A 17,668-nucleotide genomic window follows, 5' to 3' on the forward strand; every position below is an offset into this window, starting at 1 on the left:
CGCTCTTAAATATTTGAGTAGTAATCTCTCCGAAAGTTGTCGCAGAGCTGCGACGTGTCGGCAATCCTGTTATAATTTCTGCGGCTACGGGCCGCCGCGCCGTCTCGAAATTCAAATCGGGTTTTGCAGGCGCGCCTCTGGTAATTAGAAAGTTCATTACCCTGACAACAGATTGACAACGGCAGAAACCCGTATCTCTGCTGTCGCAGCTCGGCGATTCTATGAGGTCTCTCCCGGCTTTACCGCTTTAGACTTGCATCTATCTCCATTCGTATCATCGGCAGGTATCCGCTATTGATGGCAAAGCCCACACGCATCGCCCACTGGAAAACCGTCCATCCTACGTTCTACGTCAGAAACTCACTCGCGGATAACAATATCAATTGTTAACTAAAATACAAAACCTTCTCTGTACACACACATATATACAATATAAGCAAGATAGCTGTAACTATTTATTTCGTATGCGAGGATCGAACGTTGAAAGTCTTTGTTGAAGTAAACGTTATTCTTAGTCCCATCAATTTTTATCATTTTGTCGCAGCTGGATCTTAGAAGTGTTGTAGATTTAATATCCGAATAGTCTTTAAAATTGGATTATCATGTTTTAGATTATAACAAGGCCGCCGATTCGATTATGCATTATGAGATTTCGCAGAGCGGCGTCAAAATCACACAGTATATTCCAGGCACAGGACATGTCTGTAATATCGTTATCGGTTAACACAATTTTCACGTAACATCTTCGTCGCATAGGATACTACGAACTATATTAGTTTTATCAATTAATGAAACTAATCTAGCTAGAGAGAGCGAGAGAGAGAGAGAGAGAGAGAGAGAGAGAAAGAGAGACTAAAATCCTTTTCCCCAAATTATCAACTGACGCGTATTTCGATATTACAATATGAAAAATGCTAATGAAAAATTAAAAATTAAAATGTTAACACATTTCAGAGCAAAAAGAGATCGATTCTAAATTTTACTCAAAAGAGAGAGAAAAAAGAATTTATTCCTAAAATATTTCTCATTATATATCTTATACAGTTTATAATACATCATAATTCCTTGCATAAGTTATCTTGTTATAGTAATTAACATCGTATTACCTGTAACAGAAACTTATTCTGTAGAATGTTTACAAACTGCGACATGCGACAAGCAGCAACTGGCATAATGTCGTTCCGAGTGATATTATTATTTTGTTGCTCCGTGGAAGTTATCGCGAGAGACGATTTACTAATGCGCATCGAACATCATCCCTCGAATTTATTTTGCTGTCGTCGTTTCGCAAATTTTGCCGGGAAAGTTGATGTCGTCCCTGAGGGAGAAAAGTAATTGGAAAACATCGTGGCATGAACCCGACGGACGATGACACGATCCAATCTCGTCATTATTTTATTTGTTCAACTATACATATTGTCGAAACTATTCTATATATATATATATAATTCATGTCGATTAATATACGAAAAAAATATGACACGCTCGAACGCCGGAACATGTCCGCGGGGACAGGAAGAGAAATATATTTACTTTCTATTTTTTCATTTCTCCTATGCAAAAGGTGTAGTGCGAAATGTCATTACTAAGGGTGGGAATGCAATTCCGTACAATCTGAGCATCGAGAATAAGGTGAAATTAACTCTTCTATTGTTTAAGCACGCATAAAATAAAAATGACACCATCTCTCGATTTTATATCTAGATATGAATCAAAAGTTTTTTTACGTGTTTTACGTACGTTTTACGAAAGAACTACTTTATTTATGAATAAGTAAAACTAAAAGGGTGTAATATGCTTATCACATATGGTCTAAAGCACCGCGTGCTAATGCTTAAATATCGCAGTAACGTGGTTTGTTGCCACGCGGACCGACAGTGTTAATTATCCGGCCACAATACCATTCTCGGTTACGAAACACGAATTTTAATCGCAATTTTGATCTGCTTTACATAGTACACACGACTAAATTTATATTTTGTAAAAGTTCCATTATTTTGACAATAATAATCCTGATTAGAAGTAGATATATGTAACTGCTTCTAATCATAAAAAATTAGTCAATAAAAAAAGATAAATCTCTCACAATAGGAGAATATAACAATCGAAAATTACTCATTCTGATAGATACGAGTATATAAAACGATCAATGCAAAACATAATACAAAATAATAAGTCAAAATCGTTCACGAATTTTCATCCCTTATATTTCTTTCCAGTCAGAGACGGTGGGGCAATGCATGTGGGACATGTTATCTTACGAATTTCCTTCGTAGAGAAAAGTTTTATCATCTGATCATGGCGGACAACCCGCCGCGGTAATGACGGGTCCGTTTTTTTTTTTTTTTTTTTTTTCAAACCGCCCCCCATAGAATAGAGTCATACCGTAAACTCACGGTGAACAGCATCGACAATCGTGAAAGCTTTCATTGAGCGCCGAAATGGCATTGTGTGTGTGTTTCAGCAGCATCCGAACGCGACTAACAGTAGCGAGACGAGCGTGGGTGGCGTGTCGGGTGCGTGCGGAAGCAGCGGCATACCGGCGCCAGGGGAGGCCGGATGCAGCAGCAGGGGTGGCAGCAGCAGCGGCGCCGGCGGCGGGGGTGGCGGCGGCACCGGGGCCGGACAAGGCTGCGAGCAGGCCCGCGGGGGCCCGTCTTCTCACTCGAGGGAGAGCCATGCTAAATTCCGTCACGGCCTGCTGCAGCTTATGATCCACACGATCGATCCGCTCCACGACGGTCAGTCCCGCGCCGGTATACCAACTCCACACTCTATCACTCTCGCTTGCAGCTTATGGCTTTTCTGTTTAGCACGTCTAAATCTGCGGAAATACCTGTTCTCTCTGTCTCTTGCGCGTTTCGCGTCTCGTGTGAATGATAATAATACGCGAATAATTACATGGACACACTTGCGTCCACTTCTACGATCATTTTTAACTTCTTTCTTCGATACGATTTGTTGTCTGATGCTAGAAGCTTTTTGAAAAAAAAAAAACATATTGCAATTTTATTGTGATCTTGTAAAAGTCTTGTAATCTGCTCTCGATAACATTTACAAGAAAGGTTTAATCTTTTCATAAGCTTCGATATCCTGCACGTCGAAAAATGTGGAATTGTTATATCGTAGAAAGTATGCATATATATTTTCTTTTTTTTTTTTTAATAACAATTTTTAATAACAAATATATTGCACATGTAAAATATGTTTATTCAAAGCAATGAAACATCGAAGCTAATTTTTTCTTGCTAGAATAAATAAATGATATAAATATAGATGTATCTTTTATAGCTCTCTCTTTCTCTTTTATACAAAAAAATCAGACAAGATTGAAGTGGTCGTGATGTGAACACGCAAAAAGTTTAGCAGTGATAACAAAGTTCTCGCGGAATTTTAAATGGACATTAATAAATGCTTGATTGATTCCAATTAAGAACTTCTCGTAGTAGAATGACGCGAAACGCAGCTTATAACAAGATTTTTTCTAGCAACACAATTCTATCGCGACTTAACGAACTTCTCAATTATTACTTTACAATTATTAATTTTCGCTTAGATAACAGTCAAAAACATAATTGTGATGCTATCTGATAGCTTTTTTATTAGCTGTATGCATGTTACTTTGTAGAATTGATAGATGAGGCTTTTGCGATAGTATTAGTGCTGTAGGCAAGCTGAATCGCACTTTCGGAAGCTCGTTCCGACGACATTTCCTTCAGACAAGTCGCAAAATTTCCGACAGCTCGACAGATAAAGTGTTTTTAAATGTAGAACTATGTGCGACCATTTTTAATAAAAACTCCACAACTTTACGGAAACAGACAGACAGACTAATATATGTATACATGTATGCTGTATATATATATATATATATATATATATATATGTACGTGTGTGTATATATACTTAAACCTTTAATCTTTTCGAAAATTCACCGCGTGAGATAAAATTTCATTCTCGTAATTTAAATGCTGTAATTAAATTTCACACAGTAAGAGACCTCGCAGCTAAATTTGACTAATAAATTCACAATTTCTTAGTGATAAACAAGTAAAAAAAATAGTTATCCAAATTTAAAAAATTAATAATCTGTATAATATGTTGTGAAAACTTCAAATGAAAGATCTCAAATTAACATTTTCGGACATTGTAATTTATATTATCATTGGAAAAGAATTTTTTCCGGGAGATAAATCGTATACTTTAACAATTTATAATATTTGTAATTTCCATACAATTTTTATATTAACGCAAAAAACAGAAAACGCCGCGCAATCCCTCTTCTTTCTATAATTTAAAAATTGTTCAATTATTTTGTCATACATAAAAAACGAACTTGACATTCGAAAGGAACGGGAATCACGCGGAAACAGATTAAATGGGAAGCTCTCTTTCTTCTGCACATTTGCTCTTTGCACAGATTGTCAAGTCAAACACTGAGAATATTGTTCTAATGTTTGTCATAACGGAAATCTGAAAATGTGTGTGTAATAAAAACGGTGTACACATTTTCGGAATATGCATGTTGAGACTTGACAACTATAATTTCATGAAAAATGTAACTGTGTGCGTGTATATTAGTTTTTTGCTGCATTGAGTTTATTTGTGGGATTTACATTATGCATATCGATTGTAACGGTAAAAACCACTTAATGCACGATATATGTACTTACAATGCGTAAAGAACAGTGTGTTTGTATTTCTCGATTTCTTATAGCTATAGAATTCTAGAATCATACTATAACGGATTATATTTCATATGGAGTTATATGAAGTTAATTAAGTTATAAATATTATATTAAATTTTATTGACGTTACATCTACATATATGTATATATGCTATATAAACCCGATAAAAGCCCCTCTTGCAGGAATTTTGTATCGAACGCCCTTAGAGCTTGATTGGTTTAAATTTTCACTGTATTTGGGATGCGTCCAAAAATAGTTATCGATGACGAACGTGATCGCCGAAGAACGGGCCTCAGGTTATAGCCTGTCCATTAATAAATAATTCGGTGGAGATTGGAAGCGTAGAATGGCAATGCCATGATGATACTTCTCACTCTAAATTATTAACGCTAATTGTTTTAAATATTTAGTATGCACATTATATTTCGTTATTTCAAGCTCTTTATATTGACTTAAATGTCATTCCATAATAATTGATACTTAACGCCTCGTTTAACCCGTGTCAACGCTACGTTAGACTTTAATTTATTTTCTGTGCTGTAAAAGGAGAAACTCACTACTAAATAACGTAGTTTCTATATATTGAAGAACTTTGTTTACATGCTTACAAAGTATGTTTCCGTTCGTCTCATGAATAAATATTTTTACATATCCAACTATTTTCGCATCACTTCCCTCCTCCCATGCGTTCGTGACTGAATATTTTTTAGCACATATACACGTTTGCCGTCACTCTTACACATACTCATGACCATCGTGAATGTAAAGTATTTATTATTATATATGCATAATTTTAATCTAACTATTTATGATCGGAACTAAAACCGAATAAATTCAATGAAAAAAATTGTTAATAGTTAAACAATGAAAAAATTTGCTTTGGTTTGATTATAACGTGAATCTCATTCAATCGCCACGTCAATGAGTCTTTCCATTAAATGCTATATCGTAAATAATTCATAAGACTTGGACTAAAATACAGTTAATCGATAAGAATTCCATCTGATATGTCGAGAAAGCTTTGAATACGACTTCATTCAAGTTTATCGTTACATGTACGATCAATGTCATTGCAAATAGTTGTCACGACTGGATTTTATATAACATCCTTGCAACTATAGATATTCGGATCATTAAATTATTGATTCCTCCGCTGAACAGTACTCGTATCTTCGATCATTATGTCGAATCACGATTAAGGACGGAATAAAATTTTGTTTTATTAAAGACGCCTGATACGTACGAGAGGATATTAGATATACGCAATCGCGATATATATCGACGCTATTAGAGAACGTAGAAAGATTAAATGCGCGTCGATACGACGCGTGAAAGCATCGCTTTGGTACGACAGGGACTAACAAATGAATACGAGTCCGTGATATTTCTCTCTTGTTCGCGGACATTCTGTATCCGCATTTATAGATCAAAGCGCGCTTTGAGGGAACATCATTTTATTGTGATACCGTGTGTCACAGTTGCCGTATACGCGTGAGCGCGGTATTAACAAAAGCGGAAAATGGAAAATGCGATAACCTTTCCATTTTCTGAACCACTCCAGATTACCGGATTAGTTACGACGCAACGGCCCGAATTTTGCCTCGTCTCACTGAAAAACCGCGCCGTGACGCGCGACCCTTAACTCGGTTCTCCGACGTATAGATCCAATGCTCATCAATCTTATTCGTTATCGATAAATAGATAATGTATAAAACAGAGCGACGGACCATTTAGTACGCGCACAATCGTAAGAGACGAGAAAATCTTCGTGGAAAATGTCGGCTTAAAGGCAACGTGCGATGTATCATTTAAGTTCGTTTTGCAATTCCGGTTAATGCTTTATTAATCCAAACGCGGAAAAATGGAGATGGAATTCTTTGAAAGAAACAATCTCGCTGTCGACATACACTCTCTTTGACTCTGTTATGTCTGTATTAATACGAATAAAAAATAAGTACATTTCAAATTTTATCTTAGTGGATAAAACGCGACGGCGGTGGCAAATCGCACGAAAGGATCTAATAGATGGTCACCCTTTTCTTCGCAGTAGTAGCGTGTGACCTGACCTATTTGTGTAACCGTCTTCAGCCTCTATGTACGTACATAGACGATTCCAAAATCAATCCTACGAGGTTGCCGGGCTCGCTCGTGAATTAAGATCTTTATCAATCTCATGCCGTGCACGAGCTCTCTGTACATAATTTAACGGTTAACAAACGCCGTCGCACGAATTCATTTGAGAGCCGCGGAAAGAAACGGATCTCACTCTGTCGTTTTTAAAAATAAATAATCCGATTAGATTGATCCGATAATTCTAGGGTTGAAGGGATCCTGGAAGAAGAAAAGATATCGGCGGGTTTAGAAAAATTTATTTTTCCTTCGTTTCAGTGAAAATATCATTCGGAAACAGAAGAAAAGCGACGTGATTGAGAAGCAATTATAATTATATAAATTATTGATATTCGGAAATTATTACTAAAAAGATTGTATCGCCGAGAGCTTAAAAGGTACTACAACAATTTATTATAATTATTATACGACGATTGCAGAATCTTTTGTATCGCGCGATTCATCTGAGAGGCACGGCAATAAATGTGTTGCCAATGTTCGTGTATTACAAAGATATCGGAAAGGATGGATAATCGATCTATTGTACAGAGTACATAATCATAATATTACATGCCGATATTACATACCGAGCAATTCCGCCTTAGGCTGATAAGTCGCGGATTACGCCGGTAAATTATCCTCGATATTCCTTCCTCCCTTCTGTGACAATTGTATTTCGTGTCTAATGCATGTACGTCGTTGTCGTCTCTTTTTCGTCAAATAATATGCGCATTATTCTCAAGAGATTAATTGTAAACGTTTTTACGAGCGTATGTCGTGCCGGTGTCATCACTCGTTTAACAAGGGTCACTAGTGGTGATAATATTTAATGAATCATACCTCGTTGAGGTGATATTTACCGCATAAATCTCAATTTCTTCTTTTTTCAAAATCGTCATTTTCGAGCGTTTCGCTCCAATTCTACTATAATAGTAACTCGCGACACGTACTCATCATGAGATAAAAAAAGAAAATGCAACGTTGATGTGAGGAAACGCTCGGATTATATCGCGCGAAACAATGGTTGCGACCATTCGACTCGAGAGCATGTTAATTTCCAGCATCGATCTTCCTCGGACTACCGAGAATGTCCAAAAATAAAATAAAAGTCCGTATATTTGCCTACTTCTCTTTCTTTTTTCATGATAGCATTGACCCTTTTGCAATATATTTAAAACGAGAAACCCTTTGTAGAGAAATAATTTTAACGAGCACAAATTTTTAAGAGGGATAAAGAGATATAATCCTTACATAAATCAAAAACTTGTTATCTTTTAGAGATATAATAAGTTATAAATATATATATATATAACATATATATATTTTTCGAAGCGAATTTTTCTTCATTGATATAATTTTAATATTTTTTCATCGGCTTCATATTATCATTTGACATCTCTTTTAACTGGATGTTTTGTCCATGATGACTCGTGTCACTCGTAAATACGGCCCGTAATACCTCAAGTGATGTCTGTTCGGTTTCCTAGTGACACACTCGAACGTGCACATGTCTCGTGTCACTTGAATCCGTGCCGCCATTTAATCTCACGATATAAGCCAACCATCTAAACTTTGAGATTGCTAGATAATGTATCGATACGCAACATTGCATTGTACGAGACTGGAAAGACAATTCTTTATTTCAAAGCATATTTCAAAATACAAATCTTTTATGTAAGAAAAGAAAAATATATTCCGACAATGCACGCTAGTTTCCTAAAATTGCTCCATGTCCAGCAGAATACGAGAAAGGTTGTTACAGGCAAACATACACACTCGGTTGTCGCACACGCGTGGAAATAACGCGATGTAGAATCTCGCGCGCATATACACTTCATACACACGTAGCGTTCTTTTCTTTCCACCTACATATCTGTCGCGAATGTCCTCGCGACGGAAGCACGTCATTAATCTCGATAGCGTGGGAAACGTTCAATACGGCGATTTCAAAAGCGCACGTACACCGTCCCATTTCCTCACGCGAGGAAACAGTGAATTCCTGCTTCTCCGTTACATCCTTCAAACCTACACGCTGAAGTAGATCCGCGTGTGTAAGCCTCGACTCCATGCATTTGCAGCTTTTTGCGACCGAGACTCCCGGTCTCGCAGCACGACATCACAGAGACGGAAAAGAAAAGAATGGGGAGGGAAACGGAAGCAGCGTTTTGTCAGAGGTTTGCGACAACATCTCTCGGTGCTTGGCTTCGAATAAATTTTGCGCGGGACGCGTTTTGAGCGTATCGTGAGCGGTGGTGGCGAGTGTGTATCGGGACCCTGACCTAGAAACTGTCGCGTATCGATCGTAACTAGCGAATCCGCACTTGGGGCTTGCCTTCCTTTTCCCTTCCTTTAACTCCGAGGCTTTAACGTCATCCAGACACCACTCGAGATAATACCGACGACGGCGACCAAGAACCCGCTATTTCTACAGCGCTTTCTCTCGGACCCGCAGTTTGTGCAGCGTTCTATCCCATCTCGATTGACACAAGTATCTTTTTCCCTTTTCTTTTAAAATTACCTTGGAACAAAAATTTCCATATTCTCGTTATTTGCAAGTACGCGATATCGAAATATTTCCGATCGACCTATGTGAGAGAATATATACAAACTGTGCCGTTTTATATTGGGGGAGGTAAGGTTGTGTGCTCCTCAAATGTATGTCAAAGCATTACGTTAATTAAAGCAAAACAGAGAATAAATTTATAGATTAATAGATTATTATAAATCACAAGAGAGATGAATTAGCTTATTGGATGCAATTTTACGATACCTTTTTAACAATTTATAACGCAATGCAATACTTTGTCGAAGCGATCCAAAGCTAATTATTGGCATACTCTTCTAGAAAAATTATTCACAGCAATTAATAATGAAAATAAATAAAGAATGAGAGGTGGACGTAGTTAGTAACCAACTTTTTTTCTGGACACTGGAATCTTCATTAATAAAGAACTAATAATACAGAAGCTTAAATAGGTCTCGTCGGAGATGTAAACTTTGTCACAAATTAATCCCGAGACATACATGACTACAAGAAATTGTAATTGCGGAGATTGGCACATAAACTATATTCTTACAAAAAGAAATAATCTTACAATGTGCCTTTGATTTGTATTAAATACATTTTCAATATTGCATTAGAGAATTATAAAAATTATCAGTCATATATTTTTAGACATTATAAGCGTACAAAAGGCGAAAATGTTTTATACTATAAAAAGAATTTAGATTATATAAAAATTATGCAATGTTTACTTTATGTTTTGTTATTACCCTTAGAGAATTACACGAGAAGTGAAGCCGTTTACTTTCACCCGATAGATTTCATAGTGCATAGCGCCTCTAGAAAAAAAAAAGTTTTCTAGAACTTGGTTTATATAGCACTTTACAATTACATCAGTAGGTCAAAGATGCATCAACCTGTTTGTTAAACTTTATTACTTTGCGTTATTACTATTGTTACGATATTATCTGCTTTATTCTGTTTTATACAGTCGTCGAATTATTTATCACCAGATTATGCACGCGCGTATAAGTGACATCTCGTATAAGCGTTATGCGCAATCTTCGACACAGTCATTCGAATCGTATTAATAATACATATCTCTCGACGGATATAATAACTAATTTTATACGATAGCTTTACACGTTTATTTTTTAAATGTCAAAGTTTTATTCTACCAGGATATAGAAAGCTGAATTTTCTGAAAATTCTTTTTATTATAAAAAGAATAATTTGTCAAAAAATATTTACATAAAAATATCATTCAATAAAGAAGTACAGATTTATCTTTTTAATTCTATTAATGCTTGTACTGTTTTATATGTACAACGCTACATTTTAACGAGAAAAAGTTACAATTATTGGATTCAGTTGTTTATATATGTGATACAAAAAAAACAACAATGTATAAATATTTTTATACATTTGACTGACGTTTAACGAAACAAAGAGTACACTTTGTGGCCGAAAGTTAACAGAACCTGTGATGGTTTCTGTGTATTCCTGCGGTTTCTCTGGCCGAGAAGGCAACGCGCGAGTGCGAGCAATCAATCACGTCGGGTTTTGCATTAGAATTACCTAGCACCCACGCCTTAATCGCTTACACGCGAGGCAGTATTCGATACCGGCCGACAATGAGAGGCCCCGGTTAACAAAATCGATCGTCCTTAGTCAAAGTGTTTGGCAAAAGAAGCATGGTATCGATTTTCCTGATAGTTCTTCGGGGTACACTGAAATTACGAGAATGTAAGGCTGTAACAGGATGCAAATAGCAAGAATCTCTTGATGCGATTATTCAAGTGTACGGTTGGCTAATATTAAAAGTAATAATGTATTGAGAAAATGTTTTTTTCTTGGTCACATTTTAATAATTATGTAATATATCGAGTTTTACAAAATTCAATTGTAAGAACAGAAGAATCAGCTCTAAATCGATATCGTTTTCTATAATTTTCCAATTTCGATTTATGTATGAAAGACCGGACAAAAATATTTAAAAAATTCCTTAATTATCTGGAAAATATCCGTTGCCGGCCTACGAATGGCAAGAGCGAAGTGCGCAGCATTCGAAGTCGAATTTAATTTTCTGTATAATTTGCTAAACGATGTCGGATGACAGCGGAACTCGTTATCCCCGGTACTATCGTAATCATCTTGAATTTAAAAGGAAGGATACTCTGAGATGAGTTATTGAAACCTGTGCGCTGTTTCTGTGAGAAAGATTTCGTCTTTAATCGGCAGATGTGCTTTCAGGAATTTGATAATTCTTCATTTATAGATATCTTTCTTTCTCTCTCTATGCAACCTGAACTTATAATCTACGAATATTGAGTTTTCGAAAGTAGGTGCATTAGATACGTTATCATGTTAAAATAAATGAGGCGATTACGTAAAGCACACCGGAACACTCTTAGTCTGTTTACTTTCTTCATTAGAACAAACAATATTAACTACATAAGTTTTTTAAATTAAATTTATTTTATCATAGAAATAAAATTTGTGTTTGTAAATAATTAAAAATATAAAAATATTATTTTGTTACATACTACAACATGTGAATTCTCCCCCTAAAAATACACAGTAAAATTTCTTTTCGAGCTTCAGTCTTTCTTGCTGACAAATAATGTTTAAAAAAAAAAAAACAATTTTAAAAGATACTTTCTTAAAGTTAACTTATATATTTCTCTCTATTATTACAAAATATCGAAAAAAAAAAAAAATCTAATAGAGAAGGTTGCAATCTTTAGAACAATTTGCAGTTTGCATTTTAAGTGGTCTAATATAAAATGCTCTAACATAGTCATAATATTAATATAATTAGCTTTACACAGTAATTTTAATCCAATAAATTTCTTTGATCATCGATCGATATCTAATTCTAATTAAACGCGAGTATAGCTAAATCCACTTAAAGTCCGTCTTCTATTCGCGGTCAAATAATATCCCGCTTGATTCGGCGACTTAGTAAATATGTTACCTGCTAGCATAGCTGTTATTCTATACCAGAAGAAACACATTTTTTTGTTACCTTTTTTCGCGCTTTAACTATGCAGAAATTCCTTTCGCTGTCAAGCAGGTACAGAAATATTTCCGACGGACACGTTGTTACCTTCGCGCATTATTCGACATCATTTCGCTTCTTTCATCCTCGACAGCTGATGCTTTTAATTAATTATAGAGCCGGTTCGCTTTGAGTATAAACGCGCGATTGATTGAGTTTTGTGGATTAACGGTGCCCTGTCGAGACCATTTCCAAACCCGTCTCCGACTCTCGACGTTACACTCCTGACTGAAACTTCTTCCATGCCAAAGCTAGTAATCGTAAGTTTAACAGATTGAGACACGAAAGCCAACCGATCTCTTTCTCTCTCTCGCTCTCTTTTCTCCACCCATTTCCTTCCAGGGCTCCCCATCTTGCTCCGGGCAGCTTAAGGGTCGATACTACCATCGCATTCTACTTTCAAGCTCTGGGCACTTCGCCTTTCTTTTCTCGCCTCGTTCCTACCTTTGGGGATGAAGGCCACTTACACGAGCTTTTTCTCTTTGACCTACTGCTGCCACCGGCACGCAGATCTGTGATCCCTTGACACGAAGCACGATAAGCGGTGAATTAGGCGGCCCTTTTAAGCTCGATTCACGCTACGGACACAGTAGTGATCACAGTTCGGTCAGTTTATTAGATTGTATCATATTACAATCGATCTCGAATCAAGCTGTGGCCTTTGATCTAGTTCGTTTGTGAAAAATATCGCTGCGACGTGACATTGCTCTCGGCACGCTGCGTGACGACCTTTCGCTATCGCTGGATATATTTCGACCGACTCTTTTTCATAAATTTATGAGAATGTAAGCTGCAAATATGATTAAAACATGATATTATTTTTTCAAACGAAACCTCACATCTGATTGAAACAAAATCTACAGTTCTACTAACACAGACGCATCGCAGGTTTTTATCGTTCTTGCACAATATCATCGTTCCCTTTTTTAAATTTTACAAAGCGTCATGTACTCGTTTTATGCATCGTACGGGTAGTTCTAATTTCTGAAAAAAAAACAACAAAATTGATGCACGTGTATGGACACCACGTTGCATATAGAGCCGAAATAAATAACAAACTCGCCGAAATAAATAACAGATCTGCGTCAATGTGTCGAGAACGATTCTACTTTATTTCCATATAATACCGAATTTCAGTCTCTCCACTTTTTTTTTGCATTCGTCCATTTTTTGTTTTGACCTGCTACCGTTTCTAGCGAGCAACAGTAAAAGTTTGCACGAGCTGCGGTAACCGACATATTTGGAGCACCTCACAGCTGCTTCGCGAAAATAGTGAAGGTTTGTTAATTATTCCGCGATACTTTTTGACAAGAGCAATCTGATAATGATTCACAGAATTACTCAAAATATATTCCATATATACAGTCTATCCGACCGATATAAGCGGTTTGAAAAATTTCTTTAAAAAAAATTATAATTTATATATATCATTGATTTTTTAAATTCGTTTTCTCATATGAATGAAGGAGATAACATAAAATTTATGAGAAAATTTTTGTTTCAAATTAATAATTGAAAATTTCTTTCTTCCTAAACTTCCTGTTCTTTATTTTTAGATTTTTTCTATTTTNNATTATATAATATAAATTAAAATGAACATTCGGTCTGAACATACGGTCGAGTGAGTGAGACAAGTAATAAAATATGATTAAATAAATTTTGTTTATTGCGCATTAGTTACTTAATTATCATTAGGCCAATTAAATATACTCGACTGAATAAAATAAATTATTAATTTGTCACATTGTAAAATAATTTCGCCTCGTTGAATTAAACATTCTTAATTGCATGTGTGTGTGATAAACCTACTTTTTGTTTATTAATAAAGGTCGCCAATAAACGTCAAGGAAGAATCTCGCGATCACGGAAAGGTTTCTCACTCAGAGAAATAGATAATATCGACTGATCGACTACTTGTTGAAATAACGATGATCCCTTTTAGCGGCAAGACCATCGAGTTCTCGAATTCTCTCCCCGAAGCTATCTATAGAGCATGTACACCCTAAATTATGCATGACCTCTATACATGGCGCACTGTGGATTATATACAGCGGAAACGGACGTGCATCATCTATACATGCAAATGTTCTGGTCCTATATGTATTTATATTTCATGTCCGCCGGTTTAGAGCACGCCAAATTCACCTGATAGTAGTTATTTGCATCAGGTTGAATACAAGTTAATTCTAACGAGGAACTCGATTAAATATCGAAAAGTATAAAAAATATTAAAAATTTGTGTTTGAAAGTTTGTTTAATATGATTATATCTTCTATAAAAAAGGTCTTGTATAAAAATGCATGGAAGCTAATTGCATTCATCTTACTTAATCTTTTAAGTTTCAATTTTGCAACTTTGCCTTCAATATACTTTTTTCTTTCATCTATTGCATTTCTACGCTCTGCTGCATGCCCATCACTTCAGAAGTAAGATTAGAGACTATAAATGATCTACGTAGCGTGCAATATGCACAATTATTCTGTACACATATTACATACATCATTAACTAACATATTTTATCCAATAAATATTTTCTTTAATAGCGTACACATATGTATAACACATTAACTCTTAAATATACCTAATAATACAATTTTTATTTAAAAAAAAATAGATTGAATCATGCAATCATAAATAAAAAAAAATATAGTTTAATTTTAATATTGAATAAGATAAAAATTTTTCTTCTATATGATATTATTTAATTCTTGAATTGAATTTTAACGCAATAAATTAATTGCATAGTTTTTAATCTTGCAAAATCTTATTGAACAATAAGATTAAGTTTCTTGTTGTCTTTTCAGATCTATATTATAAAAAGGAACTAACACTTGTATTTGTATTGTATAAGTCAATAGAATATAAATAAATTAATAATATTTATAAGAGCGCGAAAAGAACTTCGATGAGTTGGCAACAAACTTAGATCGAACGGCTTTTCTAAGTAAATTAATAAATTATGTTTATTTTTAAGGTTGGAGATTGTAGAAAAGTAAGTTTGCAGGGTAAACGGTAGAACGTAGTTGCATGAGATGAACCTTGACGTATCTTGCGATTATCTCGAGGTTGTGTTTTCAATCTGGCCGGTTCATGCCAGTATTTTTCGACATCGACATCGTAGAAATCGACGATGCGAATAAAGAATAAGTTCGATACTCGACGCACGCACATCGACACTTCGTATACTCGTAAACGTCTCGCGCGCTCGATCTAGCGTAAAACAAGAACAAAAGACATCAAGCGAGAGCTATGAGGACATTTCCGTATTTCCTGATCGCAATCGGAAACTCGACGAAGCGCGGAATTTGCAAGCGCTGCGAAATTTGCTCGAATGCAACGGAGTCTATTCCGTTATAATGTACGCTAATGCACATAGTGGCGAAAACTCAATTTCTAACACGAAATAATTCGGACATATTAACGTTGTAATTAGCATGGTTAAATATAATTTTCGCGTACCTACGCGAAAATGTATCTACCTATACTTTTTATCAATTATCCAATATATAATTTTGTCAATGTCAAATATATACGAATAATTTTAATAAAATTTAAATAAAAATTATTTCTACACCGCGTGTGCGTCGTTAATTTTTTTAAAAATTTTTTGTAATTTTTCTGATAAGGATAAAGTGATTTAGCTAAAATCCTATTTTTTCACAAAAGATGCATTTTATTCGTCATATTCGTTCTTTAATGATCAAAAGCAAATCGTATGACGATATGCTTTTGATAGGCAACGCAATATGAACTGCATTCGTTCGCTTATGAATTGCATTTGTTCTAGAATTCGTCCTCTTGAAAAAGACAAACTTTAATAATTATGCTTATCGAGTTATTCAAAGCGTATACGGAATTTTGCAGAAACATGCATTTGCATCGCAAAGTGACTTCTACGTTTTTGCTATAAATTCAACTACGAGATGATCGCATAATTAAGAACTAATACCTTATGCCTGTACCCTACCTCATTAACCTGCATCTCTGGTGCTGTTCAGGCAAGGTGGACGAGAAAGCGACGCAGCTGCACGCGATAGCGTCGCTGAAGGTGCTGCTGGATGCCACCAGGCCGCACAACGGCGCCGCGACGTCGACCGCCGCCCATTATTCCGGTGCTCCCTCGAAGGAGACGACCCTGCAGCTGCAGCAGGGCTCGCAAGGAACCACCACCACTACCACGACTACGACTACCACCGCCGGCACCACCGCTGGCATTCAGGAACTTCCTAATGGCGGTATCGCCGCCGGTCTCGACGCTGGCCTCGAATCGGTAATTGTCGAATACAAGAAATTCCGCATGCTGAGAGTTTGACTGGGATCTATTGATTAATTTCAGGCGTTATTGTTGCCGATGTCAGGAAATCGTTAATCAAAAATGCCGAATTGTACCGCGCTTACCTCGTAAAAGATGCATAATGATTTTTTTGATTGGACTCCCTTAAATAAAATTAATATATTATTGATAAGCAGTGGTTTGGATTATAAGCACTTCAAACAATGAAATCTCACTGATAAGAATCAATTAATGATAGTGGCTGATTTTTCAGTGAAATCTTATTGGCTTACTGTATATTTAGTGAAACATAAGACGAGCAAAGTGCGAGTATTTTTAATAAAATACTCGCTGATCTTTGGTGAAATTTTGTCACCGTTTTAATAAATGAATTTTCATTGATCAATTTATAAAAGAATATTTTTTACGAAATTCTCGAACATATGACACTTTTCCGATTTTTAGAGAAGAGAGTCAAGAGAGGAAGTAGTGAAAGTTTTTGCGAACGTTTACACATTCATGTCGTTTAATAAAATCGATCGATGTCCTCCAAGTTATACATGACCCTTCTTGTCATACATAATTTATTTCTGATAGTTAAGAAAGGAACCTCATTTTGGCATAAGGATCCGATTCGTTAAGCGGTGTGTTCCGATCCAAGAGATTGGAATAGTTTCCCGTGCTATATCGTTGTAAAACAAAGAGGCTGAGAATGAGAGTTGATTGGAATTTGTCGTTCCACTTTTCTTAACAAAATGTTTGAGTTGCTCGCAGCAACCAGCTCCATCGTCACGTTTCTCCTTTAAACGCGATCATTTCGAATACCCATTATTTTTCGCGCGCAAAAATATTATAAAAAATATATAGAAAAGAGAGAAGTAACTTTCAGCTCGATAAATAAGTACAATAGGCTAATTTTAAAATTAGTAATAGCAACTTCTTTCGAGATGGCTGTCGCGTACATCGGAACACGCTTTGTAAAGGGCACGTTAGTTCGATATCGTAATGCTCTACTTTCCATTGTGAAATGTTT

At 35.8% G+C, this 17,668-nt stretch overlaps 1 protein-coding gene across 6 annotated transcripts in view; it reads left to right on the forward strand.

The window, feature by feature from the left end:
- The window catches only part of LOC115246353 (sodium/potassium/calcium exchanger Nckx30C), a 61,796-nt gene that overhangs the window by 25,568 nt on the left and 18,560 nt on the right, over window positions 1–17,668 (forward strand). For 5 of the 6 annotated variants that reach the window (XM_029825101.1, XM_029825102.1, XM_029825104.1 and 2 more), the window contains 2 exons: window positions 2,468–2,756; window positions 16,361–16,632. In XM_029825101.1, the coding sequence (XP_029680961.1) occupies window positions 2,468–2,756; window positions 16,361–16,632 (561 nt within the window). The remainder of the gene's footprint in view (window positions 1–2,467; window positions 2,757–16,360; window positions 16,633–17,668) is intronic. The other variant, XM_029825103.1, reaches the window with a different exon arrangement.

The sequence above is a fragment of the Formica exsecta genome, unplaced genomic scaffold, assembly GCF_003651465.1.
Source record: "Formica exsecta isolate Colony F162 unplaced genomic scaffold, ASM365146v1 scaffold149, whole genome shotgun sequence".
Taxonomy (NCBI): domain Eukaryota; kingdom Metazoa; phylum Arthropoda; class Insecta; order Hymenoptera; family Formicidae; genus Formica; species Formica exsecta.